A 24,993-nucleotide genomic window follows, 5' to 3' on the forward strand; every position below is an offset into this window, starting at 1 on the left:
ATCTAGTCTAAGCCTAGTACCAAATAAAGACTTAAGCACGTTGATTTGTTGGTGATCTTCAAGCTCTTTTAGGCACAAGTTGTCCTCATCAAAACCATGACATTCAAGGAGAGATTTCCAAAGTGTTCCTCTTGACATGCACAAATATAAACCTAGCACCATTTGAAGAAAAAAAATACAACAACAAAAATTAAAAAAACATGGCAAACATGTCTAAATTAAACTTGATGCTCATTAGATAAATTCATACATTTTTTGTCTGACAACAAGCCCGGGGACCAAATTCTCGAGAATATGAAATTTGTGTGCCTAATTTGTGCTTCCTTCTAGTACAACAGTTCACTTTATCCTCCAGATGAGGTCTATCCTCTGAACAAATATAATTTTACATTTTATCCACTAGGATTTTATGGGTAAATGCATCATGTTGTTTTTAGTATTTGAATTCATGATTTCTTTGTCATTAAGCAACCTGAGCACCAAGGCTCACTGGTTGTATTTGTATCATTATGTCTCAACTAATTCTTTGGTTGTCACTTTATGATGCTCCGAGAAAATATTTTACCTCTTCAATCTACTTGCTAATAACTTTAATATGGTTTAAACTCCAGGGACAATCAACAACCTACAAAACAAACCTAAGAAACATGGTTTGAAAGAATGATGAAAATGGAAAAATAGTCTTAAATTACTTTCACACTCTAATTATTCAATCATATTGAATTGTAATCCAATAAATTAGTGGAGGAAGACCACTTTGTATATCTAACTTGAAGATATATATATGAGACAATGTAACTGAAACATGAAGACCACGTTACTATAAGTGCTTCTAAATTCATCACATAGTTCTTGTAAATCTATAGTAAGGATTTAGGTCAAGACAATGTTATAAACCAAGCTAGATTTGGTTTCAATGAAGAATATCAATTTACCAAATTTGTGAATTGAAATGCATCAATTGTTATAATTCCCACTTCTCCAAAATTGCCAAGTACCATTCAAGCACCATAAGTCATAACAACTATCCTTGTTCTTCCAAACAAGCCCTTGCCCCTCATATTCCATACTAATATTTACCAAGAAAACCCTAATTTGGTTATGTTACATCATATGCTTTCCATTTTGTGGCTGATTTCTAGATTAAATAGATGCCCAACTCATACAACTTTTCAACTCTCATCAATTAAGGAAGATGAGACTATGATCTGTAAACAGAATAATTAACAGATGCTTTTATATTAATTCCTTTATATCTTACAATACATAAACCAACTAAATAACATTATACATCATATGAAATATCCAAATGCATGAGAGTTATGGGCTATTTCTTTTAGTTTTATAAGTTGGAACATCAGAAAATCAATACCTATTCCAATAATTCCAATGATAGGTGCATATTTGAATAGGAAGGAAAAGGCCACACAATGGGATTCAAACTTCCTTGAGTTAAAAAATGAAGTGTAAATACATTTACAAATCATTACAACACAATTACCTCTAAGTTTGTTAGCCACAGCTGCAATCCAGGCTCTGTCTTTATAGCTAAATGCATGCCTCATGGTCGAGGCCAGAAGAATAAATCCTCGGGTTTTCGCAACCCTACAGTGTTCTGTGTAGAGATTTGTAACATTGGTTGCACCAGAAGAGAGTTGAGTCCAATTATGTAACATATCTTGAAATTCAGAATATGAACATTCATCAAACTTTCAAATTTCAGATTACTTGAACAAAAGTACAAACCTATACCATGTTAAAAGTAAAGTGCAATTCAAGCCGGTAAAGAGTGGATTCATTTCATAAAATATGATCTTTATTGCTAATGTTAATTGCAGCCTTGTAGTTGAAGGAGTAATACAATTAAGAAATCCTCCCCCATATTTATCTCTGTAAGCTAAAAGACCTTTTACAGAAAAGATACAAGAACCTCTAGTATGGCTGAGTCAAATGTTTTGGAAATAACAAAATGATGCACATAAAAAAAATTGAAAATATTTAGTACTAGACTCTCTAATACTAGAATGTGAGATAGATAATAAAAATAACATGGGTCTTAAATAGGAATAAAATTTGGGCCGTTAAATTTTTTTTAGTACATGTTAAAATCTGAAATCCAACCCCAAAAAATTACAGTTTCCGGTATTTTATTATTTTTAGTTAAATTAGTAAGCAGGGAAAAAGTTCAAGCACAAAATGGGACTTAAACCTAGCATATATATCCTCTACCAACTAGCATAAAAATAATTAGATACAACATCACTTGTATAAGAAATGAGGTAGGCATCCTTTGCCAGTCAATGAGCAATATTTGGACAAGTTTCATGATCATAACCGCCAAAATTCTAGTCAAATATAGCATTCAATAGAAAGGCAATACATCAGAAGAACAAAATGATGGTTCCAGACCCAGCTACAATAGGATAAAGGATGACCCAATACACAAGACAAAGTTACAATAGAATAAATAAAGTATAAATTACAAAAGATTATTTCAACCACATTTTAGTCTGAAGTTTTGGTGGAACATCTGTTTTAGACAAATCGAAAAATCAACTGAATATGAAGATGTGTTTCTAGCTCCTTAGACTTACAGGAGAAGAAGCTATTTGTAATTCAACTTCCTAATGCTTACTTAACCAAAAGTTTCAAATATTACAATTACAGCATTACCTGCATCTTGAGGAAAATATAGGGTGTCATTCAAATCAAACAGACCAGCATTTTCAATTTTTTTCTCAATCTAACTCAACTGAATTTCTTTTGATGAATCATCTGGTATGTTCCACTAGCCCCTTGCACGTATATCTCTGATTTAAAATTAGCTGAACACAATGAAATCGGGTGCATTTTATTGGGATAATGAGCTTGACATCTTTAACTCATATCGTCAACCCACCTTTCATCGGGAACACTTTCGACACAAGTATGAACTAAATGAAAGAAATAGATAACTGAGTTTCATATCATATTTTGTTTTAAAACCTTAATACATTTGGTCTTATGGGTCATTCACATATGCTCTTTACAAATTTTCTTGACACAAATAAAGCCTGTATAATCACAACAGTTAATGTCATTTTCCTAGGGGTGGTTGTCTCATTCTAAGGTCAGCATCACATACAACAAGCCTGAGCAAGTACTAATAGGTGTTGATTTTGAATCCACATCCTCTCCAACATAGAAATGTCCAATACTGGATAATGCATTGTGTCCTTCAAAAAATTAATAATATAAATTAAAATTATTTCTAAATAAAAAATTATAAAACTTCAAATTTACTATACCTACACATTACGGTGAACTCTTCAATACTAGAAAAAATGTAAACGCATTAACTTTACTTTTACGTGTTTAAATACGTATGTAAATCTCAACAATAAGTCACATGAAAAAAAATCCCAATTAACAAACATTGAATCATACCTTAAAACAATTAAACCCTTTTTCAAGTATCATTCACATCAGATTGACCCAATAAAACTCTAGGTAACAAACTACAATCCTCGAAGCTACTTAGGGTCATTTGTGAGTTAATTATTAAGGAATAATGGAAAAAATAAAATAAAATTGTGAGTCGAAAATTATACTTTTAATATATGATCTAAATTCTATTATTTTCATTCATTTCCTTTCGAAACTGTGAACTCACAAACAAAATTGTACAAGTCATACTTTTTGTTGCAAAAGTAACACACATCTACTCTTACCCGACTGTATTCTATTGTAGCCATACCAACTAACAACTCCAAAGAGAATTTTATTATGCGAAATTTAGAGAGAGATTATAAAGTACCACATGTACAAAATAGTAGTGTTGTTAAAACCGTACCGGTTATCAAACCGATCAGGGTACTGGTATAATGGTACAGTGGTTCAGTAATTAAACCGCATGCTGGTTAAATTGGACATACCTACTGATATTTGTACATATATATATATATTAATTCATATTCATAATCTACTCAAAATTCACATAAACAAACAACTTTAAGTCTTTAACAAATTCAAAGTCTAAATTACAAAATATATATCGATCCAAAAGTATCACTTAAGAACCGCAAAATATAAATAAATGACACAAGTTCATAACTCACTCTACAAAACAAATAAATTTGGAGTTTTAACATTTAACACCAAAGAGTTAAAGTTGTCTTATATCGATATTATATTTTTGCATCAAATCCTATCTTCAGACAGTACTCCAAGATTACACAAATGTCACTAAGATTACACATGAATGTTATGAACCAAAATGTGTAATCTAAGTATGCATTGGAAGCATGTGCCTTGAAGTGTTGAAGAAGAGTTGGAAAGATGAGTCACCTTGTAATAGGTTTTTAAATTTTTAAGTTTTTTTTCAAAAAAAAATAAATGTATAAACCGACCGGTTTAGTGAAATACCAGTCGGTTCACCAGTATTGACCGGTTTTGATACTTGGTCGGTTCAACATTTGTACCGTACCGGTTAAAAGACCGGTTCACCGGTTTTCCAGTTAAACCGGCCGGTACGATACAGTTTTTACATCATTACAAAATATATCCTTCTATTCACTCTTGTTTGCAATCTAATGTGATGATACAAACTATCACAAAAGATTCACAAAATATATGAAGAGATTGGGCACGCATATACAAAATAACTCTCTTACATGGTAACACAAAATGTGTACCATATAATTACAGGTTATTTATTGTTTTTATGTCTTTGAATTGTAATAAATAAGTTTGGAAAATAATGCGAAAGCATAAATGAATATTGTGAATTCCATACATATGTATCTATAGCAGGAGCAATCAAAGAATTGTTGAGCAGATTATTGCAAAAATAATGCGAAAATATAGTGAATATTGTAAAAAAAATTATTGAATTATCAATGTATGAAAACCTTATTTGTAGTTTAAACTAACTAGTTAACTAACTAGCTAACAAACTAATAAACACATGTTGAAAAACAATTCAACATGTGTTAAATGTGTAAAGTATGTAAAATATATAAAATGTGTAAAATATGTAAAATGTGGTAGTTTTGTTCTCCAATAGCCCCCTCAAGTTGTAGGGTAAGACTCCAACTTAAAATTTTGATTTGATATTAAGACATTGTAATAGATCAGAATCTCAATCTTAACGTGATTGAATTTTCTCAATCACTTGATCTTGTTGATATTTTTGTTGTTGTTTTTGATCTTGTTGATTTTGTTGATCTTTTTGTTGTTGTTATTATTGATAATCTTTTTTATCTTGTTGTTGTTGATCTTGTTGTTGCTGATCTTATAGATCTTGTTTTTGTTGAGTTTCCCTCTTTGAAGCTAAAAAGAGTTTGTAGCTTCTCAAGATCTGAGTTGGAATGATTTGGAATCAAGGAACGTTCACTGACAACAACTTTTTTAGAGATATTGGCACACTACTGAATAGAGGTAAATTGAATTTTTTTTATTTCACCCACGGTAATGAGCACCCTTGTTGAATCATCCTTCTCAGCCTTGACAAGGGTTGCAGATCCATTAGAGCAATATTGCACATTGCATAATGCCGCCTCTTGGTTGTTGCATAATTTACACATGTTGTTTCACCAATTCTTGATTTTCTTCCATTGAATTGTTGACGGTGATTCACTAGTGAATCTTGGAAGAGAAAGATGATAATTTTACAGAATGCGTAGCGGTGATCAAAGCCTTCAGGATGAAGACTTTGATACCATATAGCGAAAATATTGCGGAAGCATAAAATGACTATTTGTGTATTTTTCATTGAATTGAAATGATACAAGAGAGTGTTGTTTATATATGATGTCTTGTAAAGCAAGCAACGCAACTAATCTAACTAACTCTCTAACAAGCTAATAAACACATGTTGTAAAACAATTCAACATGTGTTAAATGTGTAGAATGTGCCAATTACAATAATTGTTCAACCGATGCTTCACTTAATTTTCTAACCAATTAATCGATTAACAGTTGTGTTAATCGATTAAAACTTACTCATTTAATCGATTAACAGATTAACTGTTATTGATGCTGTCTTGTTTCCATGGTGGTTTTGTTCTCCAATAGCCCCCCTCAAGCTGGAGGGTAAATGTTAATGATTCCGGCTTGATAATTTGATTTGATAACAATGTGATGGATCAGAATCTCGATTCTGATTTGATTGAATTTTCTCAACCACTTGATTTTTTTTTCTTGGTCAGAAATCTTGACCATATTCCCATGGTTTTTCCCATAATTTTACATTGTTGAAACTTTCTAGTTGCTCCTAATCATATTATTCACTTTCTTGGTGTGAATTTCATACATCTTCTTGACAGTATCTTTAATCAACCCTTTACAAACATGCATTGAAAATGGGTTATAACAATCTTCAAGCATGATCACAATCTTGCATGGCACTTAGTGAATTCTTGAAGAACTTTGATTGTTCTTGATTGATCTCCTCTTTGCCACACTCTCTACATAATTTGACATTAGTGAGAGTGAGTAAAGTGTCTTCACTTGTTGAATCTGCAATCCTCCAATCTCCTTAACAGATATCAAAATCATCGGCTGAGGTGCAGGTTCCACAAAAATCTCTTCAATGGTCAAATCCAACATTTCTCTTTTAGCCCAGGAAGTTACGTTTCTCTTGAATGATCATCACCAACCTCTTCCTGAGTTATGTGAGAATCATCCACCTCCACTGACTCATAAAGTTTTATCACTAACTTGATTCACAAGGCCATGCTCAATGGGAGAACCAACTTGCTGATCATTAGCAAGATTAATTGCATTTAAATATTGGAAGAGAAAGATAATAATTTTAGAGAATACACACTGTGACCAAAGCCTTTAGGATGAAGGCTTCCTGAAAATAATACGAAAATAATGCGAAAGCGTAAAATGAATATTGTGAATTTTTCTCATTGAATTATCAATGCATGAAAAACCTTATTTATAATATAAACTAACTAGCTAACAAACTAATAAACACATGTTGAAAAACAATTCAACATGTGTTAAATATACAAAATATGATAGTTTTATTCTCCAATACAGATACTAAAATATTTGTCTTGAGTGTTCGGTTCATGAAACAAATTATCCAATAGATTTTTTTGATAAAAATGGGTGCTCATGAAGATATAGGTTGGAAAATGTGGGATTTATTACTAGATAGTATATCATTACTTCTCAAGAATGACTACCTCCATTTTAAGCTAAAAAACTTCCACCTCTTAACAAACAACACAGTGACAAGATAGATTATTGTCAGCATATTGAGAAAACTTTCTATATTACTCCATTCACAATCTAAATAATATTTTGGGTAAATTATGTGAACATATGAAAATTTTTGACATGATTACTCTTAAAAGTTCATATTATTTTAAAATGTTAAACTCATTTTATATGATATTTTATCGTTATTTGACTCATTTTTTCGAGGAAAATTCACATCCCTTTCCATAACATATTTTGTTATAATAATCTAAAGAAACTAACTGGTGTTGGTTTAAGTGGTAAATGTTTGATTTTCCTTAAGCAATGTCTCGGGCTCGAGTCTTGTGAATGGAAAAATATATGCTGAGAGAGTTAGCCTCACAAACCTATGGATGTTCCTGGCTCGAACATGACTGCCTTTAGTGCGAGGATACCTGTGGGAGGGAAACAAAAAAACAATGTAAAGAATTTTGTTAAGTAGTTGAAGAGATATGGATTACATAAGACTAATTAATGACACTCATAAATATATATTCAAGCCCATCAATGATTAACTATAATTTTGTAAATAAAATCTTAAAATATATTTGGTTAGATAAGAATGTAACAAATAATTCTGAGTGTAGATAATCACAACTATATAAATTTTGTCCAACCACCCAAGTTCACATTTTTTTTAAATCATTTAATATACATAATTACATTAACATCTTTTATATATATATATTAATCATTATATCTTATCTTTCTTTTTACTAACATTTTAAATAGGTATGACAAAATTATTCATAATTTGCCATCTATATAAATTCAATAAAATTAAATTCATCAATTAAAACTAATGTATTTAAGTATATATAATTTATTTTAGATAGTTTTAATAATAAATGGATTTCAGACCATCCAATATATCCAGTGAATATTTATAGATATATCTACTTAATGAGTATCCAATTCATCTATTAAACAAATAGTCAAAATTTATTTACTTATTAATTTCCTTCACTATCTCAATTCTATCTTCTTGTATGTGCTTCTAATTCTTACTTTAATTTTTATTAAATTAACTTTTCATATTGACATATATTCTTAAAATCGTTTGCTCATATGATACTCATATTAATGGTAGGAAATATGAACGTGATTAATATTTAAATTTTATTTTTTAAATATATAAAACATATAAATATTTGTTAAAAACATAATACCTAGAATCTTAAACTATACATGCTGGTAACATGTTACAAAAAGAAATTTATATAAATCAAAAAAATCAAAAAATCACCTTTTAAAGAAAGTTTCTTATTTTTTTTAAAAACACATCTTTTTTAAAATCAACTTAAAAAGTGTTTTTAAAAAATATTTTATTGAAATAATGGTTTTAAAATGATGAATTTCTTACAAAATTTTTTAGTTTCAATTCAAAAAATGGAATAAATTTTATATACATTCTTTTTTAATGAATTAAAATCTATTCATTAAATTTAGATATAAATAAATTAGATAATTCACATCATAATTTCATATGAATAGATGAATAACATTTTATCCATTTATTTACCGACAAATGTTGATTCAAGTGGTACATGTTTAATTCCCCTTAAGCAAAGTCTCAAGTTCGAGTTTTGTGGATGAAAAATAATCACTAGAAGAGTTAATCCCATATACTTATGGATATTCTCAGACATAATTGTCTAGTGCGAGTAGGAACCAAAAAAATATAATCCATTTATTTGTCATCCATAATTTTGAAAGGTATAAAACTATAAACTATGGAATGGGAGAGAGATAAGCGTAATTTGCTCTATTTTTTAAGATTTGATATTTTTAAGATGTGATAAGTCATTAGCAATGAAGCATATAAAAGGAAGTCTCTAAATTTCTCTCGGTCACTTTTTCTTTTTATTTTCTCTGCAAATTCTTTTTTCTCACTCTCCCAAATCAACTTTTCGAAGCGGAACGTTTTGCTTTTTCAACCTCGCGATTTCGACGTGAGTAGCTTCTTACTCCAATGGATTACGTTATCAACTGTGTTATAATCTTCATTTAGTTTGAATTTTTCAATATCAGTGATCGATCTTAGCTTTTTGGAAAACCCAAAAAGCTGTTACCATTCCCCCCATTCAATTTATCATAGCAAAATAATAATTTCGGAAGTTTATTTGTTTTCTGATGTAAATTTATTGTTTTACTAGTTTGTGGTGCTTGGTTGAGTTAAAAGATTGCGTGTTCCTTTACTTGGATATACGAATTAAGAACTATTTGGTATTAAGGTTTCTAAAATCTTGTGCCGATAAGAAGGGTTTAGGTTTTATTGTACAATTAGGTATTTTGATTTTTAAGGGTTAGCTGGTTTTGAGTGCATGATTTGAAAGCTTCTGGTTTTGGATTTTTCACTGCTAATGATTTATTTGTTTATTGTTGTTGTTATGGAGATGATTGGCTCAGTGTTAGTAAGAGTTAGGGTTTTGTGCTTATAGTTGTTGGATTGTGATTCTCCTTCTTTGAAACGGGTTATTTGGTATTTTTCAATTTGTGGTTATGTTTTAAAAGTTTCTGTCTATTTCTTAGTCAGGGCCTGCTTTTTTAGTTGGTTGTATTATTCAACTTGGGAGTTTTCCTTATGCTAATATATGTAAATATCTTTGCTTTCCCTTTGTTTATGTTAGATCCATATAAGGAATTGTCTGGAGTTGAGGATTTCGGCACGTGTGTGTGCACGGGAGTTTGAAGATTTGGCAGCTTATTTCGAAGTCAAGTTTGGAAATTTGAGAGAAAAACGGAAGAAAAGGGCATATTTGTCGTCAATCTGTCTGTTAGGTATAATGTGTGAGCCATATGCATTCAGAATATTTCATAACTAATAGTTAAGCTTGGCTCTGGAGAGCTATGACACCCTCTCGGGTGGCTGGAGGATTAACACAATCATCATTAAGTTCCGGAATTTTCTTTCAAGGAGATACACAATCACAGAATATAATCAACTCTCACTTAAGCTCGTCTTTTCGTAACAATTCTAACACAATTCTTGGAACCGCTCGGTCGAATCTTGGTCCAGTTTCTGGGGACATCAATAGTGGAGTTTTGAACGGTGTTGTAAACTCAGTCCGAAGTGTTGGAGCTAGTTCTTTAGTCACTGATGCAAATTCTACACTCTCTGGTGGCCCCAATTTGCAGAGAGGTGCAAGCATTAACACAGACCCATACTTACGTTTACCTGCCTCACCCATGTCATTTACATCAAATAATACTATTTCGGGGTCATCAGTTATGGATGGTTCTACTGGAGCTCACCAGATTTCTCATCAAGATCAGAATGTTCAGCAACTGCAGCTTCAGGGTGCCTCAAGTGCTATGTCTTTGCCTGCATCTCAAACTGCTGCATCTACAATACCAATGGGTGCACAAGTACCAGGATCTTTCATCCAAGATCCAAATAATTTATCCCAGTTAGCGAAGAAACCTAGGCTGGATATTAAGCAGGAAGATATGATGAAACAGCAGGTAATACAACAGTTTCTTCAGAGACCAGACCTCATCCAAATGCAGGGTCATAATCCACAGATGCATGCTTTGCTTCAGCAGCAGCAGAGAGTGAGGCAACAGCAAATGTTTCAGTCAATGCCACAGTCTCAACGAGCGCACTTGCAGCAGCAGCAGCAGCAACAACAAAAGCAGCAACAACAAAAGCAGCAACAACAACAAATGCAATTGAGGCAGCAATTGCAGCAACAAGCAATGCAGCCCTCATCTTCTGTCAAGCGCCCATTTGACAATGGTGTTAATGGTGTGTGTTCCCGTCGATTGATGCAGTACCTCTATCATCAACGACAACGGCCAAATGTAAGATCTGTTTATTTCCTACATGTGATTGCCTCTTTCTGATATTTTTCGTAGGGAAACAATGATTTATTATTTCTATGATCTGAAAAATCTATTTGAGATTCTTTAATCATTATATTTATTGGTTTATTTTTGGCTTTCCTTTTAAGCATTAGTTTTTCTATTTGAAGTAAATAGAAAGTAAATAAGTAAATAATATTGTATACTATCTTATCACTTTTTCTTTATGTTCTGAATATTTGGGAAGATCAGATTATTTGCAGCTGTTGTTCATTTTTGTCTGTTATTTCAGGATAATAGTATTGCCTACTGGAGAAAATTTGTAACGGAGTATTACTCTCCCCGTGCAAAGAAGCGGTGGTGCTTGTCATTATATAATAACGTTGGGCAGCATGCACTTGGTGTTTTCCCTCAGGCTGCTATGGTCAGTTTTTGCACTTGAACTTTCTGTTATTGTTTCATAAATATGGTGGTGCCTTAATCTATGTTATCAACAGTGTGCTATGCGTCGTCACACGGCGTTGTGGCCTCCAGCCACTACAGAAATATAATAGCAGAGCTCTTTGGCTTCATGGGTGTTACGTCACCTGCTATTTCCCCCCAAATCACAGTGCAATAGTGAATGGGGGCTGAAAACCCCCAAGAGGCTGCTTCACTTTTGGGCCTCCATGCGGGCTCTATATTTGGCCCATGGTGACTGCACAACCAATATGAAAACACCCTTTCTTGTCCCTTTTTCTTTAATTTACTTCCAAATGGTGTGTTTCATCTGTGGCGAAGCTTTAAGAATAAGTTAGGGTGAGTTTTGCATTTCCTCACTCTAGAATCTGTGTTCCAAACCCCATTCCTTTAGTTTTAGTCAAATTGCGCATTTTCTAACAGAACAGTAGTGCAATATATACTTTCTGATAAAAAAAGTCACAGCCAAGGTTCAAACTCGAGTTCCAAAGTTGGAATGAGTATCAGGAGACCACTAGGATAGAGGATCCATCACTAATATTACACCATAACATAATATATAACGACATAATATATATAATAAACGTTTGGGTGAGCCGGTACTCTCCTTTCCTCAAGAAGCACCACCTCTGGGTTGGAAAGCCCTAAGAGCTGCTGCACTTTTGAGCCTTCACGTGGGTTCTAAAGTCGGCCCATGATGAGCCACACAACCAGAACGAAAACATCCTTTTTTGTCCCTTTTGCATCATTTTACTTCCAAATGATGCATTTTGAATTAATTTTATGGGGCTTTTTTAATGTTGAAGGTTCTGCTTTCCAATTGCCATCACTTTATTTTATGCATTTATATAGTTTCTTATTTCTAATAAAAAAACTCAACCATTAATCATACACTAACATAATATTTATCATAATTCATCTTAATGTTAGTCTGTAATATGAATAATCAAGAATATCATATAAATTCACATTAATATATAATATAAAATAATACAATATTTATATATTATTTATCTTGTATGTAAAAACTTCTACAAGGCTGCTATCTTACTAGCCAGATCCACTATAGTGCTTCTGGGGTTGGCTGGTCTGTGCTGTGATTGATGACTATGGCCTTAATACTTGTTGATGATCAATAATGCATTCGAAGTGTTAGTATATTCCATTACCCAATCATGTTATTGACGGTAACCCCTTAGAATGACCCTCAATACTAAAGTTACGTATGAAACAATTGCATTTGCTTAGAATGACCCTCAACTTTATGTCTGCACTTTATAGCCCATTTAATTTATCGCTGCTTCTGACATTTAATATAATCTGATGTGGATATTTCATTGTTTAGGATGCATGGCAGTGCGACATATGTGGCTCCAAATCTGGAAAGGGTTTTGGTAAGAAAATGAGAATATTAATTTTACTATTCTGTAATAGGTGCCTATAGAAATTTATTTTTGATGTGGATTTCCAATTTGTATTTATGTTGTAAGTAGCGGGTGAGCCTCATCACAACAGCAAGGTTACTGCTTATTGACCAAAAGGCCACAGGTTGAAATCTTGAAAATAGTCTATCTATGTGTCGGGATAAGTTTGTGTACATCTATGATCCCCAGACCCTACTAGGTGAAAGCCTCGTGTACTGGGTCACTTTTTATTTATTTATTTTTTATTTATGTGTTAACATTTTGATGACATGCACCCAGTGCAACCAATACTTACCACTAGTCACGTTCTAAATTGTTCAAACTAATCTTTGGTTCAAACTTTAAAAGCAGTGAAAACTAGTAGATCCAAATGCAACAAAAAATAAACTAGTAACTGAGTGATTGTAAGTGTGCAATGATGGATGATACACGGTTTGGACTCTCAATGTACTTGTAAACTGCATCATTAGGAACATGTCTGCTTAAAATTTCTAGTCATGTCAATCTAATAATTTCTACATTCTGGATTTGGTTCACAGAGGCAACTTTTGAAGTACTCCCTAGACTTAATGAAATCAAATTTGGCAGTGGAGTGATCGATGAACTGTTGTTTTTGGACATGCCGCGTGAATATAGATTTCAGTCTGGTATGATGATGTTAGAATATGCTAAAGCAGTTCAAGAGAGCGTATATGAGCAGCTTCGTGTTAGTCGCGAGGGTCATCTTCGTATCATATTTACTCAAGACCTGAAGGTCTTAAAATCATTACTTTATTTAAATATATATTCAATTTGAACCTTTTATGCATTACCTGCTTAAATTTGAACCTTTTATGCATAATTACCTGCTTAAATTCTTGTTAATACTCTCAGATATTATCTTGGGAGTTCTGTGCAAGGCGTCATGAAGAACTTCTTCCTCGTAGGTCGGTTGTACCACAGGTATTATTCTGCTCACTTTTGCAAGGCTTTCCTCCATCTTAGCAACCAGTCTTTAATTTTATATGCTTGGGACCCTGGAGTTGTCGACATGTTGAGGATACTTTTTAAAACAAACTCGTCATGTGTTTACTGCATTTGTTGTGTCTATTTTATTTAACTAAATATATAATAACTCCTTGCATCATTGTATGCATCCGCATTGCTGTGATATTTCTCTTGTGTGGGCTTTTGAGGTGTTTACTTTTATCAGCCATTTAAAACAGTTCTAGAAATTCACTAAAGCATTAAATGCTAGCACCACACCTGAAAAAGAAAGCACTACTTGGCAGCTGGTAAATGCCTCCTAATATTATTTATTTGTTTTGGAGAAAGAGGTGTGCTAAATGTAGGAGCCTCACCCGGAATACCAATTGGTGCAGGCCCCTTCTGTGTTCTAGCACTCTAGCTTCCTCTTAGAACCTCTAACTACATTGGAGATAGTGAACTCTATGGTTATGAATTTAGTGGGTGTGCACTAACAGTATAAAATACTTTACATTGTTTACACTGTCAACCCACCATTCATCATTCATTTGGAGTTTTACTTTATAGTCTATGTAGCATGGGGACTTGAAAAATGGTGACATACCTGTATCGGGTATGTACTGGGTACTGGCACTCTTGTGCACTACTTTGTATTGAATTGTTCCAAAGTTTTGTCAGTTTGGGCTGGAAACTTAGGATTTTCCCCTTTTTCCTTCTAAACCATGCCATAATACTGAATGCCGTATCTCATACTGGGTACCGGTATTGTACCGTATTTATGCAACATAGTCGAAACCAACGATCGTTAACACATGAATAACGGATGATGTGCAGTGTAAAAAATATTTACATTGTTAATGCACAACTCATTTTCTCATTTAGTGGTATGAAAAGAGGCTTTAGTTTTTAAGGTAGTTCTTATAATTTACTATTTTGCAGGTCAACCAGTTGGTTCAAGTAGCTCAAAAATGCCAGAGTACAATCACTGAAAGTGGGTCAGATGGGGTTTCTCAGCGAGACCTGCAAGCAAACAGCGATATGTGAGTTAATGCATTGTTGTTCCTCATTGATTGACATCACAAATATCACTTCTATTATGATTGCATGATTTATGTGAAGGTGCTGTTATCTAGTAATGATGGATTCCCTTTATTTTCGAGATAGTTGGAAAAAACCACCGGCAGCAGATAATATAAATCAAACTATGACGTTTTTCCTATTTCTCCATTATGATTGGATACTCTATCTATGTGTTTGTATGAATGTTTAATAGAAGCTATATGTGTTAAGGTTGTAGTCACATAAAACATTGCGGCCTTGGAGCCCTTTTTCGCTTGGCACGTGTTGGTTTTGCTTAATATTTGCTCAAGCTACTTCAGTTGAAGGCTCTTTTCTGAACATTTTGATTATTAGTTTTTCTGAGCACAAAATAGGCTTTTCCGAATACTGAAATACTCACAAGGATAGAAGAAAGAAAAGTAATATTGCAAGTCATTTTGTAACAAGACTATGAGGTCCGGGCCACCCTTTTTTAACATTTACAATGAAGCTTAATTGAGAGTTGGGAAAAATTATGTCTGTTGACAAGACTATGACGATCTCATAGCACTGTACTACTGAATTTTTTACTTCAATCTTTCTTGTCTAATCATTTGTGTCAATCTCGGGAGGGGCATTATTTTAGGGTGATGTGGTTAAAAAGTATCTGATTAAAACAAACTATGTTACATTTCTGAAGTTAATAGGAGTAGTATATTTATAGTTTGCAATATATGCCCTACATTTATTATTTGTTTATAATCCTTAAGAGTTAGTTGCTACATGCTCAAAAAATTGTGATTGTACTAAGGCTTAAGATTTAACATTTCTTTTATATCAGGGTACTGACTGCTGGGCGTCAGCTTGCTAAGAGTTTGGAATTACAATCGCTAAATGAGTTGGGTCTTTCCAAAAGATATGTGAGATTCTTGCAGGTACATTATTAAAATTTACATTGTGTTTTTGTGGAGTAAAATAGAGAAAACTCAATTTCTTTCTTATTTATTATAATCAACCCTTCTTAATCTGTTTCTTCTGCAATTGTTGACAGATTTCTGAGGTTGTCAATAGCATGAAAGATCTGATTGACATATGTAAAGAGCACAAAGTTGGGCCAACTGGTAATTTCCATGCAGTTTTATTACCGTATTAAACTATAGGGTTATATCTGTGTCATAATTTTCATATATTGAGCATGTGGAGTATGGCTGTTGTAATTGTTCTGCTTCCTTTCTAGATATGCTTCTCTTGTGGGATGGTCTTATAATCTTTAGTTGTGTGAAGCTATTTTAGTTTTTAGGTGTTCAGAATTGGATTATTAAATCTTGCTCTGAATACTGACCCGATTCTTACATGCAGAGAGCTTGAAAAATTATCCTCAATTTGCAACTGCGTTCAAGCTCCAGATGCATGGGATGGAACAGCTAGCAAATGTTCAAAGTCTTCCAACTGATCAAAATACACTTAATAAGCTGATGACATTGAATCCAGGATTGAACAACCAAGTAAACAATAATCGTAATATGGTTAATTGTGGTACTTTGAGTGGGTCAGCACAAGCTGCTTTGGAACTGTCCAACTATCAGAATATTCTCATGAGGCAAAACTCGATGAGTTCAAGCCCTGGCCCACTTCAGAGAGAAGGATTGTCTTTCAATCAATTGAACCAGAGTCCCTCTTCATCATTGCAAGGCACTGCTTCTGCTTTAATTCCGGGGTCAATGCAAAATTCTACCAGCAGGGGTTTCCCAAGTCCCCATCATCTACCACCCCGGCTGCAACACCCTCAGCTTCAACAGCGCTCACTAAGTGCAAATGGCTTACCCGTACAAAATTATTCTCAGGGATCCCAAGGAAACCAAGCTATACAACAGCAGTTCATCCAGCATCTGCTGCAGGATATGTCAAATAACAACAATGGAGGAGTTCAACTACAGTCTGTTGTTGGTGGACCCAATGGGAATAATATGTCAAATAATGGATTAGGTTTTGGAGGCCACACTCCATCCATGTCCGGATCTTCTGCCCTTGTTTCCGGAAATAGTGAGCCTGTTTCTAGGAGTAACAGCTTCAAGGCAATTTCAAACAGTGATTCTTCTGCACAAGCTGATGGCAACAATGGGTTCAACCAGAGAACATCTAATACGCCGCAAAATCAACATATGCAGGATATGGTTCAGGATATTGCCCATGAATTCACAGAAAATTCTTTCTTTAACAATGATCTAGATGATAATATGGGTTTTGGCTGGAAACCATAAACTAACAAAACTTGGCATGCAGTAGTTGGTATATCTTGCTCAACCCTGCATCTTATAATTATTGTCTTTGTACATGATTTATATAGCTTCTGCCTCCCCGTGGTTTTTCCTTTACATTTTCTGGATGGTATTTGCTATGACTTTGAACTTGACTAGGTATTGAGATATTTTGTTTGAGAATTTTGTCTGGCTTTCAAGTGTAATTTATTTGACAATTTAAACTACATACAGTATCAAGTTATATTAATACAATTATTACATGTGCCTATAGTTGCTTAATTTGTTTCAATCTTTTGTTCTACCAATATGCTTAATTCATGATTGTGAAATATTCACATCTTTAAAGCAAGATTTGAGGTTAGGTCTTGCATATGAAAAAGAATAGAAACTGAGTCGGCTACATGGATGCAAAATATATTATTATTCTAGGTGTGTAATTTAGTTTTTGAAGCAATCAAGAAGCCCTCGGTAGGAGGATTTGTACATGGGATTTTTTCATTCACTATTATATTATATTATATTATATTATTATTATTATTATTTATGGTGTGTTATTGCTCTTCTAATTAGTGTTGCGCTAAAAAATTGAATATTTCATATTTTACAGAAGGAAATAAAGAAGAGAATGAAAATTACATCACTACATAGTTAAACTATTAATTTCAAATTTTCATGAGAAATACATAAAGTCTTTATAATCACTACATCAACACGTTGATATTTTACATATATGTTGAACACATTGAAATAAAAAAGAGAAGGAAAATTACCTGAACACAATTAAATCAGGTGCATTTTATAGTTAAACTATTAATTTCAAATTTTCATCAGAAGTAAATAAAGTCTATATAATCACAACAATAATGTGGTTTTTCTAGGGAGTGCTTGTGTGATGCACAGTTTAAATTGTAGTTGTAATTGCTTTTATTTTAACTAGTAGTATATTTATGCGTTCACATGGGTCGTTCCATCGTAGCTCTATATAAATAAAAATAGTAAAATACAAAGGTATATAAAAACTGAAAATAAATTTGAAGTGATAAACTATTAGTATCAAATTTGAAGTAATCAATCACATTCTGTAATTAACCCTACAATTTGTAGAAGTATAAATATAAAAATTGAAAAATATAAATATAAGTGAAGTATATAAAAATAATACCACATGCATCATTTTCATCACTTCTTAAAAAGATAAAATCTTACATAATAGAGTTTTTCCAATGCATTGAGTTATCCAACTACATGATAGGTAGAAGTATAAAATAAAAAATCAACAGCATCCCTGAGAAAATATTTTTTAACGTGTTGTGGCTAGCATTTTTGTTAAATAAATCCAACCAATCGTTGATATATTTAGTTGGAAATTAGAACACTATATAGAAAAAATTACCACTCTTTCACCAAAATCCTAAACAAAAATATTACAATACACTTAAATAAATGATAAGATTCCTAGCGTAGAACCAATAAATTATATACAAAAAATAGACCCAAATATTTTTTATCCAAAACATAATTTTATTACTTGTACACGATCTTAACTCTTCACCTCTTCACAATTGAATGATGTTGGAACATTAGTCAATATTTTATGACATTAAATCACCACTCAACTTTCAACATAATGAAAGCTAAGCTCATGAGAATCTAAGAACATATTCCACCAACTAAATTTTGTCATATGTATATATGTAATTTTTTTGAGTTTCTCACAGGTATTCTCGCACTGGAGGCAATCATGTCCGAGCCGGGAACATCCAGAGGTACGTGGGGATAACTCTCCCAGCGGATATTTTTTCCATCCACAAGACTCGAATCCGAGACCTTGCTTAAGGAGAATCAAGCATGTACCACTTGAAACAACGTCCGTTGGTATATATGTAATTAGAATTCAATTGATATGATCATAATTTAAATATCAATATTTTTTCTTAAAAACAATCCAATTAGATGTGAGTGTGACGTGGAAGTGAATGTAATGCGAGAATAACAACAATTTTCGATGAATGTCTATTAAGCATAAACTTGAACTAAAATACTTCAAATAGATAGACCAAACAGTACAGTAGTTCAAGTAATTCAGAAGTTATATTAAAATTATTGGAAAAATTGCTTAATTTACCCAATAAGCTTGATGAGATAATGACACACTAAAAATTCATGGGAAAAATAAGTTTCATTGAGTACAATGCATAAAATAGTGACTCATAGAAATGCATTAAATAAAGTCCAGTGACTTAGATAATGAAATATATATACTTAACTAAAATGATATACTTAATCCAATTTTTTAAATATTTAGATAATCTATTAACTTTGGTAATATAACATGTTTATCTTAGCAGACATACAACTTTTCATTTTTTGAGCCATATAATCAATTCTCTCAAATGCTAGTAGTAGTACTGCTTTCATTTAAGATAATTGTACCTACAAATAACTAAAAGCTCGTATAAATTTGATCTATATGGCACTGATAATAATATAATAACATACTTAGAAATAATTAAAGTGAATATATCACATCATTAATTTCTCAAGATAGCACATAAGCATATTATAATACTATTAATCAAAGGTAAAACATACACAAACATATTACACCTCTTCCTGTGATGATATCTTAGTCTCCTCTCAAGTTTAGCATTGTTCTTACCTTTCTTAAAGTCACTTACATGCAACTTTCAATGAACAATGCTCCTTTTATGGATATGACATTGGTATCTATGAGCTCAAAGCATAAAAAATTCATGTCCTCCATCAAATTTTTGAAACTTCCCCTCTTGTTCTAAATGATGATCTTCACCCAAAGTTTATTAGCATCAATTTGTTCCAACCTAGCCTCTACCTATGAAAGTAACAACAATGTCATTAGTAATTAAAGTCAGAGAATCAATTCATAAAACATAGAATAATTATATTGTGTCTTTTACATAATTCAATCCACATAACAGAAATGTATTAACTATTTATTTTCTTATAAAATGGAATTAGAAACAATGTTTATATTTTTAAATATTATGGAACACATAATATATCATATAATAACAATGGTGATGCATTAACGTAACATGAGAATTAAGCGAAATAGAAACAAACATTTGAACCAACTCATACACATAAATATAAACATTGGATATTGAATTCAGTAAAGTGTAATAAGAGCCTTATATAGCGATATTTGGGTTCCATGAATGGCTATAACTCTCGAGCTGTACAGTAATTCAAATAATTCAGAAGTTATACCAAAATTATCATAAAATTGCTTAATTTACCCAATAAACTTGATGAGATAATGACACACTAAACATGCATGGAAAAAAAATAAGTTTTATTGAGTAGAACGCACAAAAGAATGGCTTATACAAATGCATTAAATAAAGTTCAGTGAGTTAGATAGTGAAAAATGTATGCCTAACTAAAAATGCACAAAGTAGACTTGACCGGTAGTACAAATTCATAACAATACGTAAAAAGATATTTAAAAATAGCACATTCATAATAGTAGAGATAGAAGTTTATATTTTTAGTTACTCCGGATCTAAGTAAACGTGACCTACAAAAAATGCAAAAAAAATTTGTTTTTACCTCTTAGGTGCTAAACATCTTTCTACATCACTTGTCTAGTGATGATGATAATCTAAATCTTGGATCATATCATTTTTGTATGTAAAAAGCTCTTAACCTGGGATTGACTTCTTGAACTTTTGGATTGAAGTTACCAGCATTCCTATATATGTAATTAAACAGGGTTAGAAAATAAATGATATATGTTATATATATTTATTATACTTTAACTTGAATATATATGCTATATGTGTAACATTATAGCTACCTAACTTTTAGTTATGGTGAAGGAGATAAAACCCTAGTTTAATAAGCTTCAACATACAAAATACGTAGAAATAGACTTTAATATAAAAATAGGATATTCATAATAGTACAAATTTACAACAATATGTAAAATATATATTTAAACGAGCATATTCATATAGATAGAAGTACTTATATTTACTAATTTTATTTGGGAAAAAAGTTTAAAATGGGGAGAAAAACACTATTTGTCAAGTATTTATCTCTGTAAAGATTCACATCAATACGTAGAAAAAGAGACATCAAAGAGCATAAACAAATAACAATATTTATCTATGTAAACATAAGAGTTTATAGAAATAAAATGTATTTAAGAAACTAATTTTGTGCTCATATGATTTTCTTCACCCATCGAGTTCGAGAGCTCTATGTTGTTGTAGGTCAATTATTTCGTGCATTTGCATATCTGAAAATAAAATGATGATTGATTTACTACATGTGAAGAAAAGAATAAAGGAAAAGCAAGGCATACATAAAATAAGAAATGCATAAAGTAATAACACATAAAAAATGCAAATCTGAAAAAATGTTATCTTCTTGGAAAAAATGAGTAAGAACGCAAAGAAAATAAAATGCACAAATAAGGACACAAAACATTCAAATGTGGAAAAAAAACTTCTATTCTTAGTGAAAAAATCATCTTCAAGACACACACAGAATAACATTTTAAAAGAAGTGGAAGTTAATATCAAAAAATTAAAAATGGAAGGAACTTAGAAGAAAAAATCATACATTCGAGTAAGTGGGTGAACATAGAGATGAATCTGAAGAAAATGAGAAGAGTTGAAAGAGAGAACATAGGTATATTGAAAGAGAGAAGATGAAAGCGAGAAAAGATGTATATTGAAATAATCAAAGACACACATGCAAGAAGCAAAGACAGGTGAACAAAAATGATTATACAAAAAGAATTCATTTGAAAGAAAAATGTATTTTAAAGTAAGTGAGACAAAGAAGTACTTATTGTAAAACAGAAGAAGAGAGTATGAAGCTAGTCAAGTGGGTCGCTCCGAGAGGAGGAAATGATTTTTGAAAAGTGAAAAAAATGAGAGGAGAAGAAGAAAGAGAGAAAAGAGATATTAACAATGACAACCATATATTAAAAACAAAGAAGATGAAAGTGAGAAAATAATTATTGAAAGAGAAAGAGATATAGTGAGTGAGAGAAGTTGTGTAACGCCCCGAAAATTTCTCAAAAACAATCTTGCTCAAAATGGGTATTATTTTTTTAATAACGATGTCATATAAATTTTATTTCCTTATATTATTTTCATTTTTGGAACATCACTTTAAGTAATATACAATGCGGAAAATTAAAAACATCATTACCTAAAGGTAATAAAAATATAACTCAATATAACTTTGAATCATACTTCATTAGAATATCATGAAATGTTGGTACAAAGTACAAGGCGAAACCTAATCGTCGCCCAAATAAAACTACTCTAAAATAAATACCATACGCAGGTACACTAATCAAAAAGCACAAGGGTCTGTGTAGGTATAACCATTTCCCTCAATCCTCCTTGCCCCCTCCTGGGACATCAAAAAGCGGTAACTCAGAATCCTGACAGAATGATCCATTTGAACAAAATGCGAATAGAAGACAAACAAAAAGAAAATGGAGTAAGACATCTAATGAATATTACTCATTGACGGCATGGAATTACACGGAATATCACATCCAGACAGACACGCATAATAAACAAAATATATACATCACATATAAAAAATGCACAATGATGAATGATGTTATAATCTCAGATTATGAGGATCAAAGTCCACAATCTCAATGTATGAATGTTATGCTTGTTTCATTCATCCTATCACCAATATCCTCCCAATATACTATTCGGAAATAACCAAGAGTACAGGTCCCATAACAAGCCGATTTGAACGCACCAAAATTATTCCTCGCAAGGATATATGATCGATCTGTTTCGAAGAACTGTCTATTTCAGGACGGTGTCATATTAAACACTTTCTGGGCATCCCTCTCATTGATCCTGATTGCAAAGAAGGATTGTCAGAGATCGTCTAGTTTGCGCCGTGAGAACTATCTGATCTAATAGAATACCTCATCCAGGAATATAAGGGACTCGTCTCACCTAGACTCACCCTCAAGGCTTTGCTGACGAACCACCGCCATCGTCGTCCCTCTCAACATCTCGGGGCTCGTTCGTCTCCCGTAAATTTTCTCTCCACTACTTCATTATCCATAATGAGTACGCACACTAACTGAGGTTAGCCGATTAAATCTTTTAATCGTGATCGCCCAACCTAAGACATCTCCCATAGGAACGCTTCTTGTGGGACCCGATCTTACGTCAACACATAAATAGAGGAATAACATTCCTACCACTACGAACCATCGCTGAATCACCCTGGACGGCCACATGGCCAAGCCTCTTACGGTTAAACGGTCTTGCTACGTGGTATCATGCAATCCTTTTTTGGGCATTGCCCTAATCACGACATCACAATCGGAAACCTTGCCCTAAATAGGCGCAAGAACAAATGTACTTATATAAGTTTGTGGATTTCGGGAACCGGGTTCAATCATTTGAGTCATTTCACACCCAAGCTAGGGCTATTGTCTTTAACAAAGCAATTCTTTACTTTTATTACTTTCAATTTTCATATAGTTATTTACCTTTATAACTTATTGATGGCAAACATGTCATTAGGCTCTTGTATATATGAGAGTTATCGTTCAGACGACTTCAAAAGAAGTCATGTCAGTATGGAGCCTTCTCGCTCGAGCGAGAGCTGTCTCGCTCGAGCGAGAGCTGTCTCGCTCAAGCGAGGGCACATCCATTTTTGAGGCATTTGTGGCTTAAGCGGGAGTTGTCTTGCTTAAGCGAGAAAACAATTAGTTCTCTTGGTGTCTATTTTAACTCAAGCGAGAGCTGTCTCGCCCCAAGCTAAAACACTTGTTTTCTCTAAACACTTCTCACTCAAGCGAGGGTTGTCTTGTTCAAGCGAGAAGAGCCTGAATATCATTTTAATTACTTTTCTCAAGGAAAATATTTCTCATTTATATCACATGTTTTTAAACCTTGAATTTAACAATTACCACACACATATCATTCCCATAATAATCATTCAAACATTATAATTTAAGAGTAAACATTGTATTTGCATATATAAACATAACATAAATCGGTATAAGAAATATTGTTGTACTTAATTCAAACAAACAGACAATTGATTAAGTACAAGCTTTATTAATACTCAAGGCAACTCCAAACTTGTGAGGGAGTTTGGGCTACCGTATTGAAACTCTCCACTGTTTTCGATCCTAATGCATTTTAGTTTCTCGAGTGGTGTTTCTTCACGGATAACTACCACAATACTTGATATTTTTAGCTATCCTAAACATACAACTTAAGAAAGTATCCGTAAAAAATCCATGCACACAAATATTTGATTAAGTACAATTTTTCTTAATACACAAATATAACTCCAAACATTTGAGATAGTTTAGGAGATCCGGGTGTCATATTCGGACACCACTATGTCACGATGTATTCTCCCTCACCTGAGTGTGTCGGGTCGCTAGGTTCTCTGTTTAAAGGTGAGCTTACTTGATCCGATCTCCTCTCAAACTCTTCATTACGCCAAAATAACATTAATAAGTTAACTGGCGATAATAATTATACCTACGAAATAACTTTTTACGCAAATATAAAACTTGCGATTTAAAATTAATTTAATTGCTTTCGTCCATCCGATTCAAGGTTGAATATCCTTGAATCATCATTTGTCATTGAAAGTCTTACAATCAAATAACACTTTTTAAAGTAAGATCTTCAATAAAACTTATATCGGAATTATGTCATAATCCATGGATATACACCAGCCTAGTTCCCAGGAAAGAGAGGTGGGTCGTAAAGACGCCCTTAAATACCAAGTCTTTCCTTAGACAGAAC

At 32.6% G+C, this 24,993-nt stretch overlaps 2 protein-coding genes and 1 pseudogene across 2 annotated transcripts in view; 2 read left to right on the forward strand and 1 right to left on the reverse strand.

Annotated features, from left to right (window-relative positions):
- Positions 1-1,292: 1,292 nt before the first annotated feature.
- Positions 1,293-6,588, reverse strand: LOC109338510 (annotated as a pseudogene).
- Positions 6,589-9,072: 2,484 nt separating this feature from the next.
- LOC109338511 (probable transcriptional regulator SLK2) overlaps positions 9,073-24,993 on the forward strand; it is a 28,584-nt gene continuing 12,663 nt past the window's right edge. Inside the window, exons 1-9 of the mRNA XM_019575770.1 lie at positions 9,073-9,185; positions 9,875-11,037; positions 11,330-11,461; positions 12,842-12,890; positions 13,460-13,674; positions 13,794-13,862; positions 14,826-14,926; positions 15,766-15,859; positions 15,976-16,045. Coding sequence (XP_019431315.1) covers positions 10,084-11,037; positions 11,330-11,461; positions 12,842-12,890; positions 13,460-13,674; positions 13,794-13,862; positions 14,826-14,926; positions 15,766-15,859; positions 15,976-16,045 — 1,684 coding nt within the window. The 5' untranslated portion in view covers positions 9,073-9,185; positions 9,875-10,083. The remainder of the gene's footprint in view (positions 9,186-9,874; positions 11,038-11,329; positions 11,462-12,841; positions 12,891-13,459; positions 13,675-13,793; positions 13,863-14,825; positions 14,927-15,765; positions 15,860-15,975; positions 16,046-24,993) is intronic.
- The window catches only part of LOC109338513 (probable transcriptional regulator SLK1), a 21,262-nt gene continuing 12,653 nt past the window's right edge, over positions 16,385-24,993 (forward strand). The window contains exon 1 of the mRNA XM_019575773.1: positions 16,385-17,207. Within this exon, the coding sequence (XP_019431318.1) occupies positions 16,400-17,185 (786 nt within the window). The 5' untranslated portion in view covers positions 16,385-16,399 and the 3' untranslated portion in view covers positions 17,186-17,207. The remainder of the gene's footprint in view (positions 17,208-24,993) is intronic.

The sequence above is a fragment of the Lupinus angustifolius genome, unplaced genomic scaffold (assembly GCF_001865875.1).
Source record: "Lupinus angustifolius cultivar Tanjil unplaced genomic scaffold, LupAngTanjil_v1.0 Scaffold_27_37, whole genome shotgun sequence".
Lineage (NCBI taxonomy): Eukaryota > Viridiplantae > Streptophyta > Magnoliopsida > Fabales > Fabaceae > Lupinus > Lupinus angustifolius.